Raw genomic sequence first — 21930 nt, 5'->3', positions numbered from 1 at the left:
ACGATGGTTGGAATAGCAAGATGTCTCACATGGTTTAATATCAGTAAATGTTCAAATGAAAAGTCAAAGATTAGAAATAGTCTGAAAACTGATTTGTGTATCAGAACTTAGTTTTTTCTTCTTTCCTCTCACATTTATCATCTCAGGACCCTGATTTATCTGGTGTCCCTGTCTGTCTATGAAGTGGTTCAAACAAGCTCCACCTCCAGCAGATACAACAGTAATTTGCTGCTTAAACACTGATGCCTCAGTGTTTAACATGTAATGACGTCATATTTAATGATATACCAGTCAGACCAAACCAGTACTTTTACTCAAGTAGGATTTTTTTCAGGCAGGACTTTTACTTGCAATGGAGTATTTTTACATTGGTAACTTTACTTAACTAAAGGAGCTGAATATTCAATTTCCATTTTCTTTATGCTACGATAATATAAACAGAGCAATACTGTAATATCCACGATGTAAATAAACAATATGCTTTTGAATTTGTTTTGTAACATGAGACTAATTCCTGAGACAACACACACCACATGTACCACATACCACCACCACATTGACATCTTTGCCACCTTTTTCACCTCAGATGGGTTTTCACTGGATAAACACTTTGATCTGTAACCACAGAGACACAAAACAACTACAAATGACGCAAAATGACAAATAACAAAAAGCTCAAAAAGCGACATAAGCTGCAAAATGAGTAACAGCAAAGGCAAAACAGACACAAAAAATGTGACATATAGATACAAACTAACAAAAATCGACCAGATGGGGTCTGGCATTTTACATATAGTATTTGTCCTGGGGCCCATAATCTCTTTGTGGCATATTTCTTGAAATGATAAAAGAAAATGCAGCTAATAATAACATACAGTTCATGATCCCAAGAATGTGAGTCTTGACACATTTAACAAGTGCGCCTCTCTTCTTTAAAAATCAGGCCTGTCCCCACCCTCCCAATACAACATTTTTTTTAAACCTGCCCGTGAATGTATGCGAGCTCATCCATTTGGTCTAAATTTGCTTTGCAGGTACTTGAAAACATTCTCACTCAAAGTGACATAAAACACAGCAAAAACAACACAGTTTGACACCTTCACACATACATAAACACAGACAGTCCTGTCAGTACAGTGTACACTCTGTGTGAACCTGCATCAGTTATTACGGACGTTGGAAGCAGCTGCCGCTCTGACGACACAAACACAACGTGAAGTAACCACAGCCTGGGTGGAGCCGGCAGCTCAACTGAAACACCATCATTTGGCAACAGATTGTTGTAATTATCACTTTGCAGTTGTTGTTGCCATCAACACTTGTGTGAAAAATTAACTTGAGTGAATAATTGTGCCCTTAACCTGTGGATCTTCTGACACAGACACTGTCACCAACCGGAGGTAATTATTTCATCCTCCATGTAATGACATGACTATAACAGAAATACAGAAGTAGTGGCTTAACATGCATGGTGTGTGTGCGTGCGTGTGCATGTGTGCGTGCGTGTGTGTGTGCGTGTGTGTGCGTGCGTGTGTGTGCGTGCGTGTGTGTGTGTGATCTCAGAGCAGTTCTTGTTTCACACACTTCATCCGTGGGAGTACGAGGAAGTAGATTTTGAATTTTGCAATTGATGTCTTGCAGGTCGCTGGCTGGTTTTGGCTCTCACTGTTCTGCTGGGTGATGGCTGCAATCTGAGGAGGTCAACTTGTGGATTTTAACGACACACATCACACAAACACACACTGTCTGGATAGTGGACACCTGAGGAGGAAGAGAGGCCCACAGGACAGGAACAATGGTACAGTACCACACCTTAATTTTTTTTCAGCTGTAACATGTGTACAGTCCTAAAACTACAGCTTGTGTATGTTCGCTTCATCTGCCCGCTGATATTTTAACAATAACATAGATCTGAGAAAATTAGAATTTGAGTGTTTTTCTGACAAAAACAACATTTTAAAGACATTTTAAAGAAGTTATCTAGTTGAAAAGGTGGAATTGGGTCATGGCAAGTTTCATGTCATGTCAGTAGATTCCTTTTTTGGCAAAAAGAGAATCTCATGCTTTAAAGTCAGTTTCGAAGTGATGATAGATTTCATAGTGTTTCTTAAAAGGCCATCACTTCAGGGAACTTACTTCAGGGAATACAAGCTCCTTCACAGCGGCAGCAGAGTTGAGTTTCCTCTTTTTCAGGACAAGCCCTTTCACTGAAACTAGTTCAAAGCAGCAAAATACATTATTTTTTACATTGCTCTGTACTTTGGTTTGTGAGCACATTTCAGATAAAAACACATTTGGACTTGTGACAGTAAGAAAACACAGATGAAAAGTGTACACAGACAGAGAAATCAGCATGAAATGTGGTGTTCATGCTAGAAAAGGCAGAAAAGAATACATTATCTTAAATCTACTATGATTGTATTTAGCTTCACTGTAATCTCAGTTTGATAAGATTCATCTCACACAGTGCTTTTCATTCAGGGGGGGCTGACGAAGCAAGCTGCAGGCAGATGCAGGAAGAGAACCGGTAGCATGTACAAAGTTTAGAGGGTTTCACAAGCGGTAGCAGTGAGGTGTTAAAGGGGGAAGTGGACGACAGGAGAGGCCTGTAGTTTCTGTCTCGACACTTCCTCCTCACACTCAGAAGGGTCCTCACACAAAATCACACATCCTGCAGCACAGAGGGAGTTATCATTATTGTGTGAGTAATAACATGCAGCAAAAAGCCTATTAAAACTCTTACATCTGTCCAAACAGACGAGTTTAAGGGTCACAAAATGTGCAAAGAAAACAAACTGTGTGGTGTGAAATTAAGAGATGTGCTCTGGTTCAGAAGGTACAGTGGGTTGTTCACTGATCAAAACTTCAGTGGTTCGATCCCTGTTTGCTCCAGTTCGCTTGCCGAAGTGCCTTGAGCAGGATACTGAACCCCAAACTGCCCCTGATGATGTACCGTTATTGTGTGTGTATAAATACTTTCCATTTACCATTAGTTCCAGTATTAAACATCTTTAGTTTTGAATTATTTGTATCAAAATAAGAGTCACCTGTGTAATTGATGCCAAAGTGAAGTCAAAGAGATGAATCCCCTTAAAATTAGATTTTTCAGGGGCGTCGTGTGGCGTAGTGGTCTAAGCAGGCGCCCCATGTGTAGAGGCTACAGTCCTCGCTGCAGTTGGCCCCGGTTCGAGTCCCGCATCGGACGGCCTTTACTGCATGTCATTCCCCCTCTCTCTGCCTCCCTATTTCCTGTCTCTCTCCACTATCCTGTCCAATAAAGGCACAAAAGCCCAAAAAAATATACTTTAAAAAAATTAGATTTTTCAGTAAGATGTGACTGATACGCTGACAGTGAAGTAACAAAGGCAGCATCTCTGACAGAAATAACTTCTGATGAATTGACATGGTGTAAAAGGGTGAACTCACTCAGTTTTTTTTTATTTCAACACAATGAAGAAACTTCATGTTTGGTGAAGCCAGATTTTGTGACTTCTGCCAACACCACAACACAACGGTGGCTAAGTGGCATTTTGTTTGTGGTTTTCAAAGCCTCAGAAATTTGCATTTTAACTCAACAGCAACATCTCTCTAGTAACTGTTCAATGCAGAGTAGAAGGTTTTTCACAATGAAAACTGCTCCCAGTGACGTCAGTGGAGTATTGGAAATGTTAGGAACCTTTTTCTGGTATGGGTCGTTGTTGTTGAGTTTTGAAATCACTGCAGCATCACAAACAAAACGGCTCCAGTGATTTTCCAGAGATGTCACAGTCCACAAATCATTCACAAAAAAAACTGTCTTGCATGTTTAACAATCTGTTCCTTAATATATTTTGGCAAAACATCTGATTCACAACATTTGATTTAAAAAAAAAATAAATAAATAAAATTATCAAATTTTATTTCTGTATGGCTGTATGGCTGACGGCTTCTTGCTGAATCTCACCTCATGGTCCAATTAGTCGCTGGGACTATAAATACTTTAAGTGCTCAGACTGTGGACATTTTAACATGTACATTTCCATGACAACTGGGCAAACTACATCTACTGATGAAGATCATGTGGTATGATTGAGAGGTGAATGTTAAACAGCAACTGATCCATCTATTTCAAAGGAGCAAAAGTGACTATTGGATTGTAGTAAATGTAACCAAATATTTGTTTCTTCACATTCTTGGCATGGCATGACATTAATTGTGCCTTAGTGTGACATCCAGCCCTGACATAGTGACACATTTTCACCCAGAGGTGAGGAGAGCGTTCATTACATTTTTATGTAAAAGGAGAATGGGTACATGTATACAAGAAGATATAATCTATAATCTATAATCCTATATACCTTAGCTGAACCAGTCTTACTGTTGTCAAGGCTCACGAAGCTTAAAGGCCCCATATTTTACATTTTTCCTGTGTTTTATTTGAAGTTTTGATATCCATAAGAAGATATATTTGTGCTTTTGCGGACCAAAAACCATCTCAGTGTAGTTTTATATCTCTTCTCTCAGGCTTGTCTCTGGAGTTGTAGTAGCAGCAGGTCAGTCAACCAATCAGAAGATTGAGTGATTGAATAAAAATATCGCAGATTTCAGGTAAACACTCAGAGAAACCCAATCCTACAAGGTTGGATGGTGGGTCCAGGTGGGCGGGGCTTGGGCCATGGTTGGCAGTGACTGTTTTGTTGTGACATCACAAGGTTACAGAAGTGCTGACAGCTTGTTTTAAGGCACAGTTTCTGAATACAGGCTGTGTGCATTTCTCTGTGGACTGAGCGCTTTGATACTTTCACAGTATAAATATAGAACCTAGACCTGCTTATCATTTTCATGATATATTTGTACGTATTTTACATATTTATATGCTGATGCGTCATGAAAATGACGAGGAATCAACAATGCAGCAGCCGGCAGGAGACTCAATGCTGCACTACGCAGCACCCGGTATAAATGGGTTAATAATCAAAGAAGAAATGGTCATCACACTTTATACAATATGGGACCTTTAAGTAATTCCTTTTATGCTGCAATGCTTCTAATGTGATCGGTAGAGATTTCAAACCACTTGGGGTCCTTCACTGGATTTCCCTTTTTGTCAACAAGTCCCATGAAAAGACCAAAACTAACAATGAACTGATACTAAGTACCAAGAGATAACCTTTGTTGGTTTTGCTCTTTTCATGGAATTTGTTGTCAAGAAGAAAAAAATCAGAACAAAACCAAATTTATTCTTTAAGTCTATGATACACATTTGCCCTGAGAGTGTGAAAACTCTAACAGACTAGTAGCTTTGCTGCTTTTAGTTTTGCAGGTTTTAAGTAGCTTTTAACTCATGACTTCATGTCTGAATTTACTCTAGAGGACATTCATATTTCGAAATAATAATACACACTGATTGACACCACATATCATATATATATATATATATATATATATATATATATATATATATATAGTGATCACACATCAGATGTGAAAAGGGGGTGAGGAAGTGTGAAGTATAGGAAACTCTCCGGGGTCTAAACGCTGGGGTTGGTGCTGGTGATGGGAAGAAGAGAATACTGGTGATCTTGATGTGATGAGGAGTGGACTCTGATGAGCTCGACCTGGCACTGGATATGGAGACTAGAGGTGAATGGGGTGGAGGAGGGTCACAGCAATACGCACTGAAATAACAGCTGACAGCAGGAGAGCCCAGAATAGATTTTAAAGTTTGACTGGGACAACGTGATCGGCTAGTTAAAATCATGATCTGATTGGTTACCGAAAACACCTGAAGTCAACTTATTACAAGAAGTGGGTGAGAGAGAGAATTGTGAATGGAAGAGGTGTAAAGATACTTCCTGATTGAATTCAGGCTTAGCTTCATGTTTTTTATTGAAATAGTAAAATGTTTCTTGCATCTTTTTGTTCACATTTCCCTAAAAGTTATGACATATGGTATGTTTGGAAACTCTGTGATCTCCAGTAGAATTTAAAATAAATCTCCCTGCTTGCCTGCACAGCATGAGTTGGTACTGATGGATCCAGCACAATTTAAGAGCTTATCAATGAAGAAATTATGAAAATGTTTATTTTTTTCCTTTTTAGGATGATCCCATAGATAAGTCTTTATGAAGAGAGATTACTGGTGTCATGAAACTGTTTCTGAATAGTTTCAACACGCTTTTCTGCAAAATAAAGACAATAAAAAGAAGGAATATTAAGCAAAAGAAAATGTCTAAGCCGATCAAACTTAGCTGGAAGCATGGCTATACATGACAGTTTCATTATTTCCTAAGGCACCCAGAAAACCAACTAGTCTTCTAAAGATGGGTGATAGAGGACCTGTTGATACACTTTATTTTACAGGTCCCACATTCTCCAGCTAATATCCTGGAAACTTTTTCTCATAATTTCCTGAAAACTGAGATGATAATTAACTGTTAATTACTCAAATATTCCCAAGAAAGCCCTACACACCTTGGTACTAAATACAAAGAAAAGGGAGAATGTGTTAGTTGCTGCAGATATTAAGTTCCTACTTGTTATATTCAAGTTTTTAAGAAAAAAATAGGAAATTATGTAATGGGTAAGTGAAAAATATTTCATGAACAAACATTAGATCCCATCAGAGTTTCCTAGAAAGTCAAACAAAAATTACTCTGAGTTGCCATACATATTAGATCTGTTTATGAATCAGTAAATATTCATTAATTGATGTTTATGCTGCATATTGATTGAACTGCATGCTTACCTGTAGTTTTCAGCTGCACTGGAAATTCCTTAGTTTTGTGTTTCAGTGTTTCACTGATACAATGATCAACAGATAAAACACACTCCAGGCCAACTCAGCAGTTATACTCACAAACATATTTCTGCGTAATTGTTATTTATTTTGTTTATGAACTATTTTTTTTCTTTTTCTTTATTTCTTTTTTCTTAGAAGCTTAAATGTAATAATTGGGTACTTGATAACTATAGCAGCTAACACGTTCTCAAGTTTCCTGGAAATTAGTGTTGCTATCAATATTCTACTTCAATGAAGCAAATTTGTGAGTGCGTGTAGGTATGTGGCCCTTGGGAAGAAGCCCCATATACATGGCTGGTAATCAGACCTTGGCTAGAAGTGACTTTTGTGATACCAAGGATGAGTGTCCATGTTGGATCACTGTGACAGTTACAACACCTGTGCTACACTGAAACAGCTGTTAAAAGGTCTTTTATGACCTTCAGCTGATATTATGATTTTCTTTTCGGTCTGAGATGCAGCATGTAAAGCTTACATGTAAGCTCCTACCCGCGGAATATAGGTAGAAGCCCCAGACCACACCAACCACCACTCCGATGACAAGACCAGTCAGACTTCACACATCAAACAGAGCAGCATCCTTCAGGGAAAACCAAGACACAGAATACCAGTTCAGCTCAAGGCTCTGAGAGAAGGTGTCTATAACAATTTGAACTGGAAAACTGCGGCCTGTGCGATCAGAGGAACACCCTCTGAATCCCAAAAGCACGGAAGTCATTTCACGACACAACAACCATTAAGTTAAAGCATGTGGTTGTTGTTTCATCGCCGTGTTATTTATTAACAGGTACCATACATGTTCAAGCTGGGTAATAGGTTTGATGTTTCTTCTCTAAAATGTCCAAGTTAGAAAATGAGCTCACCTCATCTGTGACCTGTTGCCTGGCAACCGCCCCAGTTTCCTGTAATGGCAACCACACATGGTTACATTTTTAAAAATACATCTGTACCGATGCCAGACTTGTCTCTGTTGTTATTCTACTTATAAATATCTGTATAATACAGTCTTTGCTTTCTTTCTTTCTGTCTTTCTTTCTTTAGAGTTATTTTTCAAACTTGTAAGTCTTCTCCAGAGCCACAAAAGACATGATTCAGCTGCTGACTAGTACTCCTCAACACCAGTAAACTGAACTTGTTGTGTTAAATTGGTGGAGTGCCCCTTTAAAATATGTGCTAAGACAGAGTGATATTTCATATCAATTATACAACTTAGAAAGGGTTAAGATATCAATAAATAATAACTGAAAAGCAGCCTCTCATCGTTCACCTAAAATGTCTTTGTTTCTTTTTGTGCGATTCAGGCCAAGTACCACTGGCAGAGTCAAAATGTGAAGCAAAGTGGAGTGGACGACATGGTCCTGCTGTCCAAGATCACTGAGGACGCCATTGTGGACAACCTCAAGAAAAGATACATGGACGACTACATCTTTGTATCCTACATCCTAACATTACCATTATTTTATTGTTTCTATTTTTGTGAAATATTGTTGAGTGTCACACATATCGATACCTACTACCCCAGTAGGATAAACAAGCATTGCAATTGAAAAAATTGGGCCTCCTGATAAACAAACAAATTTAAATTCTCATTTAGTTTCACGAGAACAGGAAGTCATATTAACAGGGACAGGAAGTTCAGCCTCAAAGTGTCAGTAAGATGACTCTGATCAGATACCAGCTGTGCACCTACCTTCATCCTTTATCATGCAAAAGCCTCTAAAAGTGACAAATTACAAAAAAAAATCTTAATCTTAAATCTTAATTCGGTGAAATGTGGGGCTTTAGAGTCTTCATTGTTCAACATATTTCCTTGAATTATCTCTATTACACAAAACGCTCCAAAGTATACTGACCAAAGGATAATTATAAAGTTAAAAAACAAATGCAAAAATAAATGCGCATAAATAAAAGGAATTCACGCTTCCTCTTCTCTATTCGCTGTGTGATTCAACAGCTCACTTCCGTCTTCTTGGAGCACAGCTGAACGTGAAACCAATATTTAGATTGTGCCACATCAAATCTGCAAGCAAACAGCTGACGTCACCTCAGGTTAAAATACACTGCTAGAAAAAGTCACTATTACAATGGATTTGTGACTGACGGAAATGATTACTAATTACAATGAGTCATTTTCCTGTGTTGATACAACAACTTAGTTTGGGAAGGGAAGGATCCATGTGGCTTTTATTTAGTTCTTTTGTCACAATTAGAAAGTATATGGACTGTTGAATCTCCATAATGGTCTGGTCAGGAAATACTGAGGTCGTGGTGGGCTCATGTTCTCAGTATTTCCTTACCACCCACACCCCAGGCTGTCTGATATATACCTCAACAACTACCAGGTTGTTTGCCATGAAACTTGGCAAGATAATAAAGCCCTTGCAAGTGTTATATTATATATTAAATTATTATTACTCCTAAATTAATAGAAAAGCAAGATTTTTTATGTTTTCGGGGGGTCTGTCCGTGAATCCAATTCTTGTGAACAATATTTCAGTAACGTCTTGAGGGAATTCCTTCAAATTTGGCAGAAATATCTATTTAGACTCAAGGATGAACTGATTAGATTGCGGTCAAAGGTCAAGGTCACTGTGACCTCACAAAACAAGTTTTTGGCCTAATTGTTGTACAATTGTAAAGTTGACGTGGAGGTCATTTTAAACAATTTTATATCTGGACTGTAACTAAAATTTATGTGAGAAATACCCATCATAATTACCCAAAGCCCAAAGCGACACCTTCCCAATCAACGGTCTAAACCGCAAAATTATGAAAATAAATAAGAATTATTTAAGAAAAATAAATAAAAGCAGCATAAATTATAATTTGAGGAGCTGGAAACATGAAATGTTTAGCATTTTTAACTGCAATTACAATTTTATATATATATATATATATATATATATGTAAGGCTCAAGTTTTAGAGCTTATAAGTTTATTTTTCCATCATGTTGCTTAACTTCACCGCTCAGACTTATATTGGCCCCGTGTTGATATCAGTTAACCCGTTCAAACAGATGCCCTATTTCACTGACAGAGAAATCGAACTTTATCAAGGAGCTGTGAGTAAAATTCTTCAACATTTTATAACCAATTCTTGTAAATTTTCAATGTGTGGTGTAGCAGTTCGGGCTCCATTAACCTGAACTGACCACAGCTCTGTTTCTGTCCGTAGGCCCAATACGAGAATCCACCTCACATCTACGCCTTGAGTGATAACATGTACAGAAACATGATGATCGATGGAGAAAATCAGTGTGTCATCATTAGGTGTGCTCATCTTGTGTCGAGTTGTTCTGTGCTGCATCACGTCTTGCCATGTGCTGGTGCAGTTTGTGTAATGATATGTTGTGTCCTCTTTTTCATGCCTTTATGGTGTTGTGGTAGCGGTGAGAGCGGAGCTGGAAAGACTGTGGCTGCCAAATACATCATGGGTTACATTTCCAAAGTATCAGGTGGAGGATCAAAAGTGCAGGTGGAGACAGCATTACTGCTACTTAACTATGACTCAATACCTTTGAACTTCCTGCAGCGTGGTGTGTGGTATTTCTGCTGTATCTGACACTGTATTACTGTGTTACTGTGTGTGTGTGTGTGTGTGTGTGTGTGTGTCTGTGTGTGTGTGTGTGTGTGTGTGTTGTAGCATGTAAAAGACATCATCCTACAGTCAAATCCTCTGCTGGAAGCCTTTGGTAACGCCAAGACTGTACGGAACAACAACTCTAGTCGTTTTGTGAGTAAGATCTTTACTTCAGCACCAACTGCAGCTGATGTCTATGGAGTTAAATTAACCACTGGACTTGATATTTATTAAGACATGTACTTGTAGCTGTTTACACCTAAAGTTATAGTAAGTAAGAAGGAGGTTTCAATAAATTTCCATTTTTGTTTTTGTTATTAAAGTTTTTATTTCTTAGCCATGCTAGTGGCGTGACCTTCGAGATGGCAATGTTAGTTCACCACTTTGAAGCAGACAGAAATATCTCAAAACAAGTGTTTGCATCTGTCAAATTTATCACCTGCCAGCATGTTTCTCACCTCTGACTGTTGATCTGATTTCACATCTACCAGGGGAAATACTTTGAGATTCAGTTCAGCAAAGGAGGCGAGCCTGATGGCGGCAAAATCTCAAACTTCTTACTAGAGAAGTCGAGGGTGGTGAGCCAGAATGAGAACGAGAGGAACTTCCACATTTACTATCAGGTCAGAGGCTAATGAGAAATGTGTTTGCAGTTGCAGTTGCAGATGTTTCATATAAAAACAGCAATCATATAAAAGCTTCTTTTCTATTTTGGTGCCAACTTTGAGAGGCATTACTTTAATGTTCACGTTTAACTGCTCCTTTAACTGCACTGTTGTCTTCCAGCTGATAGAGGGCGCCAACGCTCAGCAGAAAGAAGGTCTGGGCATCATGACCCCAGACTACTACTACTACCTCAACCAGTCTGGGACGTACAAGGTGGATGGAACCAATGATAGCAAAGACTTCCAAGAGACTATGGTACAACAACAGTAATTGAATGCTATAAGTGGTTTATCCCTGGTATATTGTTTTTTTTACCTCACTCCATAACAGAAAGAGTGTGCACACATGGCTGGATTAACCTGCTGGTAGGCCCTAGGTTAAAATTTGCAGGTTAGACCCCTCTAAGGGGTTACTAGATACATTGAAGGGGTCACAAGATGATCAAAGTTATCAGCAAGTAGAAACATTTTATGCTACACAAATTCATGCTATTTGTTCTGACTTTTCCCTTGTGAATTACCAGATAGTTTCACTTCTTTTTCCGTCTAACAATTATTCACGTTAAACAATTTGAGATGTTTGAAAGGGAATATTGATCTTTGATGGAACTGTTCAGTCACTGTTTTGTTGTGTGGTAATAAGATTAAACAAAATCAGCTGAAACAATGTCGATCTTACTGTTTGATTTTGGCACAAAACCCCAAGGTCACGTAATAACTCGGGGCATTTTTCTGCGCTGAGGGCTTTTACTACTTTAAGTACCTTTTTCCTTATTATACTTGCATACTTTTTTTATGATGTGGTCTTCAGGAAGCCATGGAGGTCATTGGGATCCCAGGCGACATCCAGGCTCAGGTGCTGCAGATCATCGCAGGCATCCTCCACCTGGGAAACATCAGCTTCATAGAGGCAGGCAACTATGGGCAGGTGGAGAGCACAGACTGTGAGTAAAACACACACAGACACACCTTCACATTCACACACACTGTTCATGTTTATACACATGCATACACCAGACACGCATGGATTCACCCAGCCATGCATGTGTGCACACATTCCCACCTGGCACATAAATTTGCCCATTTTCTCCCCAAGGGATAGGAGTAAATTAGAGCTCACCATGGCAGGAACAGTCCCATGGCAGACACCCTGCTAATTGAGAGAATCTGTGTGCATCAGTACCTTGTTTATCTTTTCCATTGTTTGCTGACCACTGAGTTCCTGCTCAACGGATGATTAGTGTTAACATCCACAGTGGAAAAATTACCATCACACATTCGCTATTTCAAAAAAATCCACAGTAACAACCACATTTACAGCGGATGGAGACGCTTTTTGGCAGTGTATCTTAGTCTTTTTAATAAGCCTCATTTTGACACAGTTGATATATTTATGTTGATTTGAAACACAACTTTTGTCTTTGCATGCTCCAGTGCTAGCCTTCCCTGCCTATCTGCTCGGCATCGACCCCAACCGTCTGCAGGACAAGCTGACCAGCAGGAAGATGGATTCAAAGTGGGGAGGGAAGTCTGAGTCCATTAATGTGACCCTGAACCAGGAGCAGGCCACCTACACACGAGATGCTCTCGCCAAAGCCCTCTATGCACGACTCTTCGACTATCTGGTTGAGGTACACAAGCGACAAAAACAGATTGGATGAAATGAGACTTGAGAACCACCTGAGATAACCTACATGACTTGAAATAAATGCATTTGTGTTTTATATTTCTCTTCTGCTCTTATTCTCTCTGTCTTCTCCAGGCCATAAATAAAGCCATCCAAAAACCCTATGAAGAATTCAGTATTGGAGTACTTGACATTTATGGCTTTGAGATATTCCAGGTTAGCCCTCTTACAACATACTCTTCCATAATATTTATTGGCAGCCACTAAAAAACCATGTTAGTTTTATGGTTGGTACATCACAGCAGGGTTTGTTTTACTGTGGTGATAATCTGACATTGACTGGATTGTGTTCTCCTCCTGCAGAGAAATGGCTTTGAGCAGTTCTGCATCAATTTTGTCAACGAGAAACTGCAACAGATCTTTATTGAACTCACTCTGAAGGCAGAGCAGGTAGCTAGCATACATTTATTGCTTTTGTAAATTCTGTCTCCAAATCTCTACACTATGCTCAGTAAATGGGGCTGTGTTTGCTAGAGGCAAAGACTGAGCTTGAAATCAATCAGTCTGAATACAATTGTGAATGTTTCAAATCCACTGTCTTAAAACTTATTTCAATCAGTTTTCCTTTTGAGTTGTGTCCTTCTAATTTCCTCACAGGAAGAGTATGTTCAGGAGGGGATCAAGTGGACACCTATCGAGTACTTCAACAACAAGATTGTGTGTGACCTCATTGAAAATAAATTGGTAAGGTCCTAACTGTGTCACCTTATCCAGCAAAGATTAATTTGAAATGGTTCAGAAGAAAAAACAGGCGCGCTACTGAAGTGGTTGGGTGCTCTCCATTAGGAAATTCAGCATTGACCTGAAAAGAAAAAGGGTAGCACTGTAGTTCTTAGGACAAGTCGGGGACAGCAAAAGAATCACCTCCTGTGACTGAAACATCTAAATATCCTATTTTAAAGTGCTTGCTTGACTTTTATGGTTTTCCCAATATTATAATTGAGGAATTGGAAAAAAAAAAAGAAAAAAAAAACTTAGCATCAGTTGTGAGTGGTGATATTTGACAAAAAATTCATCCACACCATCCTCTCGTTACAGAATCCTCCTGGTATAATGAGCGTGCTGGATGATGTGTGTGCCACCATGCATGCCAAAGGAGAGGGTGCAGATGTTACTCTGCTGCAGAAACTGCAGGCTGCTGTGGGGACGCATGAACATTTCAACAGCTGGAACCACGGCTTTGTCGTACATCACTACGCCGGCAAGGTAGGAACCCGGACTTTGAGTCTGATTCACTGTAACAGATGTATATTGACTTCAGTTTGAACAGTAGTATTGCTGCCTGTAAAGTTTGTTAACAGATCACACTCAGAGGAAGCAAGCGGACTTGTTGTTGGCATGAACACATTAAACCATAAGCAAATTTGAATTCAAAATTGTAACGGAAATAACCTGACAATGTTTTTCATTTGTTGTTAATATTTATTCTTATCTGGTTGTTAAACTTTAATTTAACCTTTGGTGTCACCTTAGGTGTCATATGATATCAACGGCTTCTGTGAGAGAAACCGGGATGTGCTTTTCCCTGACCTCATAGAGCTCATGCAAAGCAGCGAATAGTGGGTTTCCTACACTTACCTTGTGTTTTCATTTATGGTGTATTTCGTAAAGTATGTTGTGAAAATAATTTCCCCTGAACTCGTCTCTTTAGTGACTTCATCCGCAGCTTGTTTCCTGAACACCTCAACACAGATAAGAAAAGCAGGCCGACCACAGCCAGCTCCAAGATCAAGGTGAGAGCTGAACCTGAGAGTAACCAAGTAGTAAAAATATGAGGTGCTGTAATTATCATTCTGTTATGTTTTTCCAACAATACTTTGATTTCACATTGATGCTTCCAACAGAAACAAGCTAATGATCTGGTTAACACCCTGATGAAGTGCACTCCGCACTATATCCGCTGTATCAAACCCAATGAGACAAAAAGACCGAAAGACTGGGAGGAGAGCAGGTCAGCATCATCACTGTCAAGCATCTACACATATCCTAAAACATATAGCAAACACTTCCTAATGAATGGTGGTAATCTATCTGTTTGTAGGGCTAGACATCAGGTTGAATACCTTGGACTGCGAGAAAACATACGTGTAAGAAGAGCTGGCTTCGCGTACCGCAGAATCTTTAATAAGTTTCTGATGAGGTGAGTTTATTGCCACACGTTTTTTATTGGTGCATCCATTTCTGTGTGTTTGTCCTGAAGGAAGAACACGTCTCAAACACGCTCGAAGTGACTCTTGGTGTGTGCACTGCAGGTATGCCATTCTGACTGCAGAGACATGGCCGAGCTGGAGGGGTCCAGAGCAGCAGGGCGTCCTTCACCTCCTTCGGTCTGTCAACATGGATAACGACCAGTATCAGATGGGACGCACCAAAGTCTTCGTCAAAAACCCTGAATCGGTAACAGACTTTTTATATATTTCATTCTGGGTGAGCTACTTTAATTGAGAGCATCTTCTGCTGCCCTCAAGTGGCCAGAAAAATCCAGTCAGGTTAAATCAGGTTTAAGTGAAGTATCTGAAAACTTCCTCTTCCTGGTGTATTGCTGTACAGTGTTAAGGAGTTTATATAATGTGCTGATACTTGTCAGTGGCTCATTTAACAATGAAATGTTCTATTGAACAGAGACTGAAAGACCATAAAATTGAAAAAAAAAAAAAACATATTCAGAAATGAATGATACATGTAAATGCCTTCCACATGCTCTATGCTCCTCAGCTGTTTCTACTCGAGGAGATGAGGGAGAGGAAGTTTGACACTTTCGCCAGGATCATCCAGAAAGCCTGGAGAAGATACATTGCCAGGAAGAAGTATGAACAAATGAGAGAAGAGGGTGAGTAAAGACAAAACACTCCATACTGTATCCACCTAGTACAAGTTTCCAGTTCATGATTCGAAATGTCCACTTTTGCGACACTCAGCCTCAGACATCCTGTACAACTCCAAGGAACGGAGGAAGAACAGCATCAACAGGAACTTTGTCGGAGACTACCTCGGTCTGGAGCAGAGGCCGGAGCTGCGACAGTTTCTGGCCAAGAGGGAGCGCGTTGACTTTGCTGATTCAGTCAATAAGTTTGATCGCAGGTTCAAGGTGAAGCTTTATGAAGCATTGTGTTGTTATTCTTCAAAGAATGAAGGAAAAACGTTTTGTTTAGTTTTATGACCAAATTTGATCAACAAGAAAGTAAATGATGTTAGAGATGTGAGATAACAAATGAATCATTAGTTTTTCTTCTTTACAGTGATAAGTAAGAATGCTCGTCGTGGATTTGACCAAAAATGTCACACCATACCTCTTCTCCTTTCTCACATTGCTCATAGTTCTCACTTCCTTTTTTTCCTCATGACCCAGTCTATCAAGAGAGATTTAATCTTGACCCCAAAGGGCATCTATCTGATTGGTCGAGAGAAGATCAAAAAAGGACCTGAGAAAGGACAGATAAAGGAGGTGCTGAAACGAAAACTCGAGTTTGGAAGCATCAGTAGCGTCTCTCTCAGGTAGGTCTGTAGCATGCAGAAGATACACTACTAAACCTAGTAACAGTAACATTTGTGGTTGATGTTGTGAGGGGAAATACAAGAGCTAGCATGCTTCTTTGTCGTCACTAACCACTGTGTTAGCAGCCACTGTTGCAGCCACAGAAAAGACAGGAAATGAACATTCTTCTGAAGTCAGAATTCACAGAATCTGGTGTTATTTTTATATGTTGTTAGCAAAAAGGAAGTTCCACAAATATGAACTTCATAATTAAAGACACATTACTGGATAAGTTATTAACCCTAACCCTGAGACAAGAGTGCATTTTTTATTCATAAGAGTTTTTGTAAATGTAGATTAATAGCTGTAAATGAGTTCTACGTAACATGAATAGGAATGTATGCATAATTAATGACTGCTACTGACACTAATACTGCAGCTAATATTACTATAAGCACTTTGTTTTTGTAGCATGAAATGTGCTTTACAAATAAAGTTTGATTGATTGCTCAGTAGTATAATTGTTATCAACACTGTTAATATTATTACTACTGTTAAAGCCCTTAGACTTCAGCTGACATTCAACTGCTTTTAGCTCTTACACTTCAAGTGATACCTCAGCTGCTGTCACTGCTACACTTTACTTAAATCACTATGGCAGTCTTACTAGATCAGACTTAGTCTCATATAGCCAGACGTAACTCCACAGCGCAGTGTCAGCATTTCTGTTTCAATGAAGCCCAAGTCTGATTAAAATTATAGGTTCTCACTTCACACTTTTTTATAACTGTCATTAAACAATAATCAGGTGCCCATGTGAACATTGAAACAGATTTTGCTTGCTGTAATCATTCCTCCGGTTCATACTGGTCATTAAAAAAATCCTAATGTGCTTTCACTTTAAGTGATGGAAGACAAAATTCAGACCTCATTTATCTGAAGCTTATATGAAGTGGATGGAGGGAAGATTACAGCAAGCAAAAACTGGTTCAGTGTTCATATGGGCACTTGACTTTTGCTTTGAGGCAGACTTGAAAAATCATTAACCTATCCTTTGACTGGCTTTTAAACTTCTTTCAGTGCTTCACTGCGAATAGACCTTTTTCACAAGAGACTTTTTTACTCATCATCAATGATTGCTTTGTTCTATTAGTGAACATTGAGAGTGCGGCAGTGAGCCAGCATGCACAAAACCAGGAAACTGAAGCAGCTAAATGAAACTCAGCTATAAATACTAAATACAATAGGCCTTTTTTCAGCAGAGAGCACACACACACATTTTCTTCATAAATTTCAGACTTTAGTTTTCTATTAATCTTGCCTCAGAAGCTTTTAATGGTCTGTTTTACTTCTCTTCAGCACGAGGCAGGATGATTTCTTCATCCTGCACGAGGCCCAGTACGACAGTCTGCTGGAGTCCAACTTTAAAACCGAGTTTCTCAGCCTACTGTCTAAACGCTACGAGGATGTTACCAAGAGAAAACTGACAATCTCCTTCACTGACAGGTAGAGAAACACACTCACATTCACACAGCCTATATTTGCACAGAAACTCACACACACAGACCACTAACACATCTTCTTTCATTTCAGACTAGAGTTCAGAGTGAAGAAGGAGGGCTGGGGTGGAGGAGGCTCAAGGGTGGTGGTCTTCCAGAGGGGGCAAGGAGACCTGTCCCAGCTCAAACCTGGAGGGAAGACCCTCACCATCACAATAGGAGACGGTCTACCTAAGTCTTCCAGTACGTCAAAAGAAAATAATGTACCAACTTTGGAAGGAATAAGGATGGGTGATGCTAGCTTTATAGAAAATGTCATACATGAGAAAACAAAGATGAAAATGGTATCATGCATTGAGTCTCGTATGTCCAAATGTTGTTGTAACTGAGCATTTATTTTATTAGAGCCAACCAGGAAAAGTGCCCCACAGTCTTATGGTGGAGGGAGAAATCATATTGCCAACAGAGGTAACTCTTTCATTTTCATCATTATATGCAGATGATACATGACCCTTTTAGACTTGACAAAAACATCCCCATTGGTGGAAAGTAGCTAAGTACATATACTCAAGTACTATATTTAAGCTTTAAGCTTTTAGGTAGTCATACTTTACATCAGTATTAGCATTTTATGCTATTTAATCTTCAACTCCACTGCATTTCAAAGGCAAATATTTTACACCATTACATTTATTTGACAGCTGCAGTTACTAGTCACTTTGAAGATATTCAAAGTGGATGTTCATCTTGTAAAATATGACTTATGGTTATAGATGAAAAGTATATAAAGGATTAAAAATAAACTTCAACAAGCTATAACATAAATGTCATGTACAAAGTAAACTAATGCATCAGTATAGCACTGACGAGTCATTCTGTCTGCATTATGAGTACTTTTGATACTTAAGGTAATATCTGAGTAGAATTTCTGCAAGGTTTCAGGCGTGCTAAAGTCTTAAGCTACTTTGGGGGGTTAATCTTACTTTTAGTCCACTTTTTCTCTCCTCAGCGCACCAGAATGGAGCAGCTCAGTTTTCCAGAGCCCCTCAAAACCGACCGCCAGATACCACATATTCCTCCCCGCACAAACAGGGCCGGCCACCAAGCACAGCCCCGCCCAAACTGGGTTCCCAGAAAGCGCCGAGAGCCCCAGCACACAACCAGTACAACCAAGGGAACTTGGACTTCCTCAATGTGCCTGACCAGGGCATGTCAGGGTGAGAGAGATCGCCGCACGAAATGAAAAAACGAAGGAAGGGTGATTGCAGCATGTGTGGGTGGAGCTGATTAGTCACTAAGAATCGGTGTATACGGGCTTAATGAGTTGTCAGGGCATGTCAAGGTGAGGCTCAACGCTCAGTGAGCCAGAACAAATGAATACCAAGACAACAATTGTAAACCTGTTTATTTCAACGTGACCTGTGCTAAAAGAAAAGAAATGGTAACGAACACCCATTAAAAAAGGTTTATAAATGTAACTAACGGCTTTATTGATAGTTAATAAACTAGTTTTATAGATCAGTAGCAGGAATGTGAATAGTCCTTTTGACTACTTTGACGGCTGAAGGCGATATGGACCAAAATCAATTCATTATAACTTATTAACATTTACAGCCACAGACTAGATGGATTGTAAACCCATTATTATCCATTTGATAACATTTATAACTGCCAATGTAGTTAGAAAGTCAAAAACCTATGGGCATGTATTAATAGATGTATAACAGAGATGGAAGGATAAGCACCAGTGACAGTGATTTTTTTTACAGCCTAGAAACCCAAAAACTTTGCTCTTTATTTTTCACCTAAATTTTAAATTCTAATTCTCTTTTTCTTAGAATTATATTTGATATTTAGTAATAAAGTAAAACATTTCACACAAGTGATTGATATGATGTTGCAAGGCCTTTAGGAGCCTTCCTACTGGCTGAGTCAGTGTTTGAGGAAGGGTGTTATGAGCAGACTGTGCAGTTCTTTGCCAAAAGTTACTTGTAGGTTTTTTTATGTAAAGTTCCCAAATGCAACTTTTTGCTAAGATTTTTTGATTCAAAAGTAAATTTTTACAAAATTTTTAAGAATATTTCTTGTTATTTTTATAAAACTGGTTCTGATTTATAAAGCCAAGTAAATAATTTGATGGACATTTATGAAATCATTAGTTACACTTTAAATAAATTATCTATAAAAGATCTAGAAAGTGTTTTGTCTGTTTTTCTGTGGTGTTACTCTCCCTGTTTGTCCAGCCAGTCTTAAAGAAATTTCACAAGTTCTTGTCATCTCCAGCTCCTTTCATCCCTTTGTCATCTCTCTCTCTTTGTCACAGGAAGCAGAGGAAAAGGAGCATCAATCAGCGACCTCCTCCTGCTCCTAAACCGCAGCCTCAACCCCAGGGGCCTCGCTGCCGGGCGTTATATCAGTACACTGGCCAGGACACGGACGAGATCAGCTTCGAGGCCAATGATGTCTTTGACCTGGTCAAAGAAGGTGTGTGGATCAGAGCAGACTCTAAAGTGATTTGATTGATGTGATAGATTTTCCGCTGTTTAACAATATGTCTCTATCGTTATTATCTCTGCAGATCCATCAGGCTGGTGGACGGGCAGGATCCGAGGAAGGGAAGGTCTCTTCCCTGGTAACTATGTTGAAAAGATATGATCAAGACTTGATGGTTCCTCGTGGACTTCCTCTTGTCTGTTTGTCGAGAATTATGTGTTATTTGTTGAAAGCAGCACATACTGTTCCCTAAAGAAACTGCCTGTGAATTGTTCATGGTTGCATGGTAGATTTTCATCCATAATGGAAACAGCGCTGTTGAAAGGTGGACCTCACTGACATTTGAGCCACATCTAACTTGTTTGGCAGTATGCTGTACAAGCAAAGCACAGGAGACTTCACTGTTATGGTCATTATCGTTAAAACACAGATCCACTGCAAAGAGCAGCTCAGGTTTCATGTCTCTGGTTGTGCCGGATTGTCCTGTTCAGAATGACCTAGCAACAAGCTCTTTGACTTCACCCACACTTCCACAAACCATTTATTTCAGCCGTTACTTCACTGAATATTACTCAAAGCTAAAGTTAGTCACTTAAGGCAAAAGTGACCTGCATTGCTTTATGGTGTCTACAGTGTTTATAGGCTTTTCTCCAGAGCAACGTCCAATACTGTTCAGTATTCTCGATTTAGTCACCAGCACAATATCATGTAATGATAGATACTGTATTAGAACAATGTTGAATATGCAACAAGTGAACTTGACTGTTACATTTGCACCATAACAAACCTGCTTCAGATGAATCAAAAAACAAAGACAATACTTGTGATTCACTTAAAAAATATATTTTATATTCATGGGTTATTACTAATATCATTGTTGCCATTCCTCATATGTTTTTTCAGCTCAATAAAAAGAATAAATATATTTTCATATTTTACCTCAATGACTTTGCACTGGTCTAGATTGGATCATCGGTAAGTTATAAGAAATTTCTGAATAATGAAACAGAACAAGGTGACTGAATCATTTACATGTTTATTTTTGTCAAAATTACATTTTGTTGTTATTTGTCATTTATTTTTGTAAAATAATGTGATTCACTCACAGACAATATCTGTTTTTTGTATATGAATAAAAATATCATCATTATCAGAAAATTGTACTCTTGATTTTAATAGGGGAAAGAGGGATATGGCAAAAATTATTTTTAGCTGAATTATTTATTATTATTATTTAATTAAAACACGAAAAAAATAAATAGATATAAAAAGTTAAATAAATAAAAAAATTTAAAAAGGGAGAGGAAATGTTTTTTTCTGTTCTTCAATGAAGCATTTCAGAAACACTGACATGGTCACAAGTAATAATAGATTGTGTATGCTGTAGAGACAATTTTGATTAATGATTGTGAATAAAGATATTTCTTCCAAAAGTGTAAATACTTCAGTCAAATTAAAATAAAATATTAATATTAATTTAAATCTCAATAAGCTGTCACTAACTCAAGTACTGTACTTAAATACAGTTTTAAGGTAGTTAACTGGATTTTTTCCATTTTGTTCTACTTTATACCACCACATTGGTTTGATAGCTCTGTTACCAGTTACTTTACAGGTAACGATATTAAACAACCTATAATGAGTATTTAAAATATGATGTGTTGTTATACAATGAATTTAACCAGAAAAGGAAACATACAATTGCCAGAATAATCTGCATCTCGGGGGCACCTATAATGAAATGTTTACA

At 38.6% G+C, this 21930-nt stretch overlaps 1 protein-coding gene across 1 annotated transcript; it reads left to right on the top strand.

Moving 5' to 3' along the window:
- Positions 1-1599: 1599 nt before the first annotated feature.
- myo1f (myosin IF) lies at positions 1600-21338 on the top strand. Its single transcript, XM_023394504.2, has 28 exons — positions 1600-1798; positions 8083-8211; positions 9754-9843; positions 9957-10051; positions 10169-10256; positions 10425-10514; positions 10853-10984; positions 11148-11282; positions 11838-11970; positions 12461-12657; positions 12789-12869; positions 13017-13103; positions 13311-13397; positions 13752-13919; positions 14187-14272; positions 14365-14446; positions 14558-14664; positions 14755-14853; positions 14966-15110; positions 15429-15543; positions 15632-15801; positions 16063-16208; positions 17548-17694; positions 17782-17930; positions 18093-18155; positions 18697-18904; positions 20011-20171; positions 20266-21338. Exons 1-28 carry the CDS (start codon positions 1796-1798, stop codon positions 20340-20342), a joined length of 3270 nt encoding a protein of 1089 aa, XP_023250272.1. The 5' UTR covers positions 1600-1795; the 3' UTR covers positions 20343-21338.
- The last annotated feature ends 592 nt before the right edge of the window (positions 21339-21930 follow it).

Source organism: Seriola lalandi, unplaced genomic scaffold (assembly GCF_002814215.2).
Source record: "Seriola lalandi dorsalis isolate HSWRI2012SDOR001 ecotype SW California unplaced genomic scaffold, Sedor1 jcf7180002054949, whole genome shotgun sequence".
NCBI classification, from domain to species: Eukaryota; Metazoa; Chordata; class Actinopteri; order Carangiformes; family Carangidae; genus Seriola; species Seriola lalandi.
This window is presented reverse-complemented; position numbering and strand designations above follow the sequence as displayed.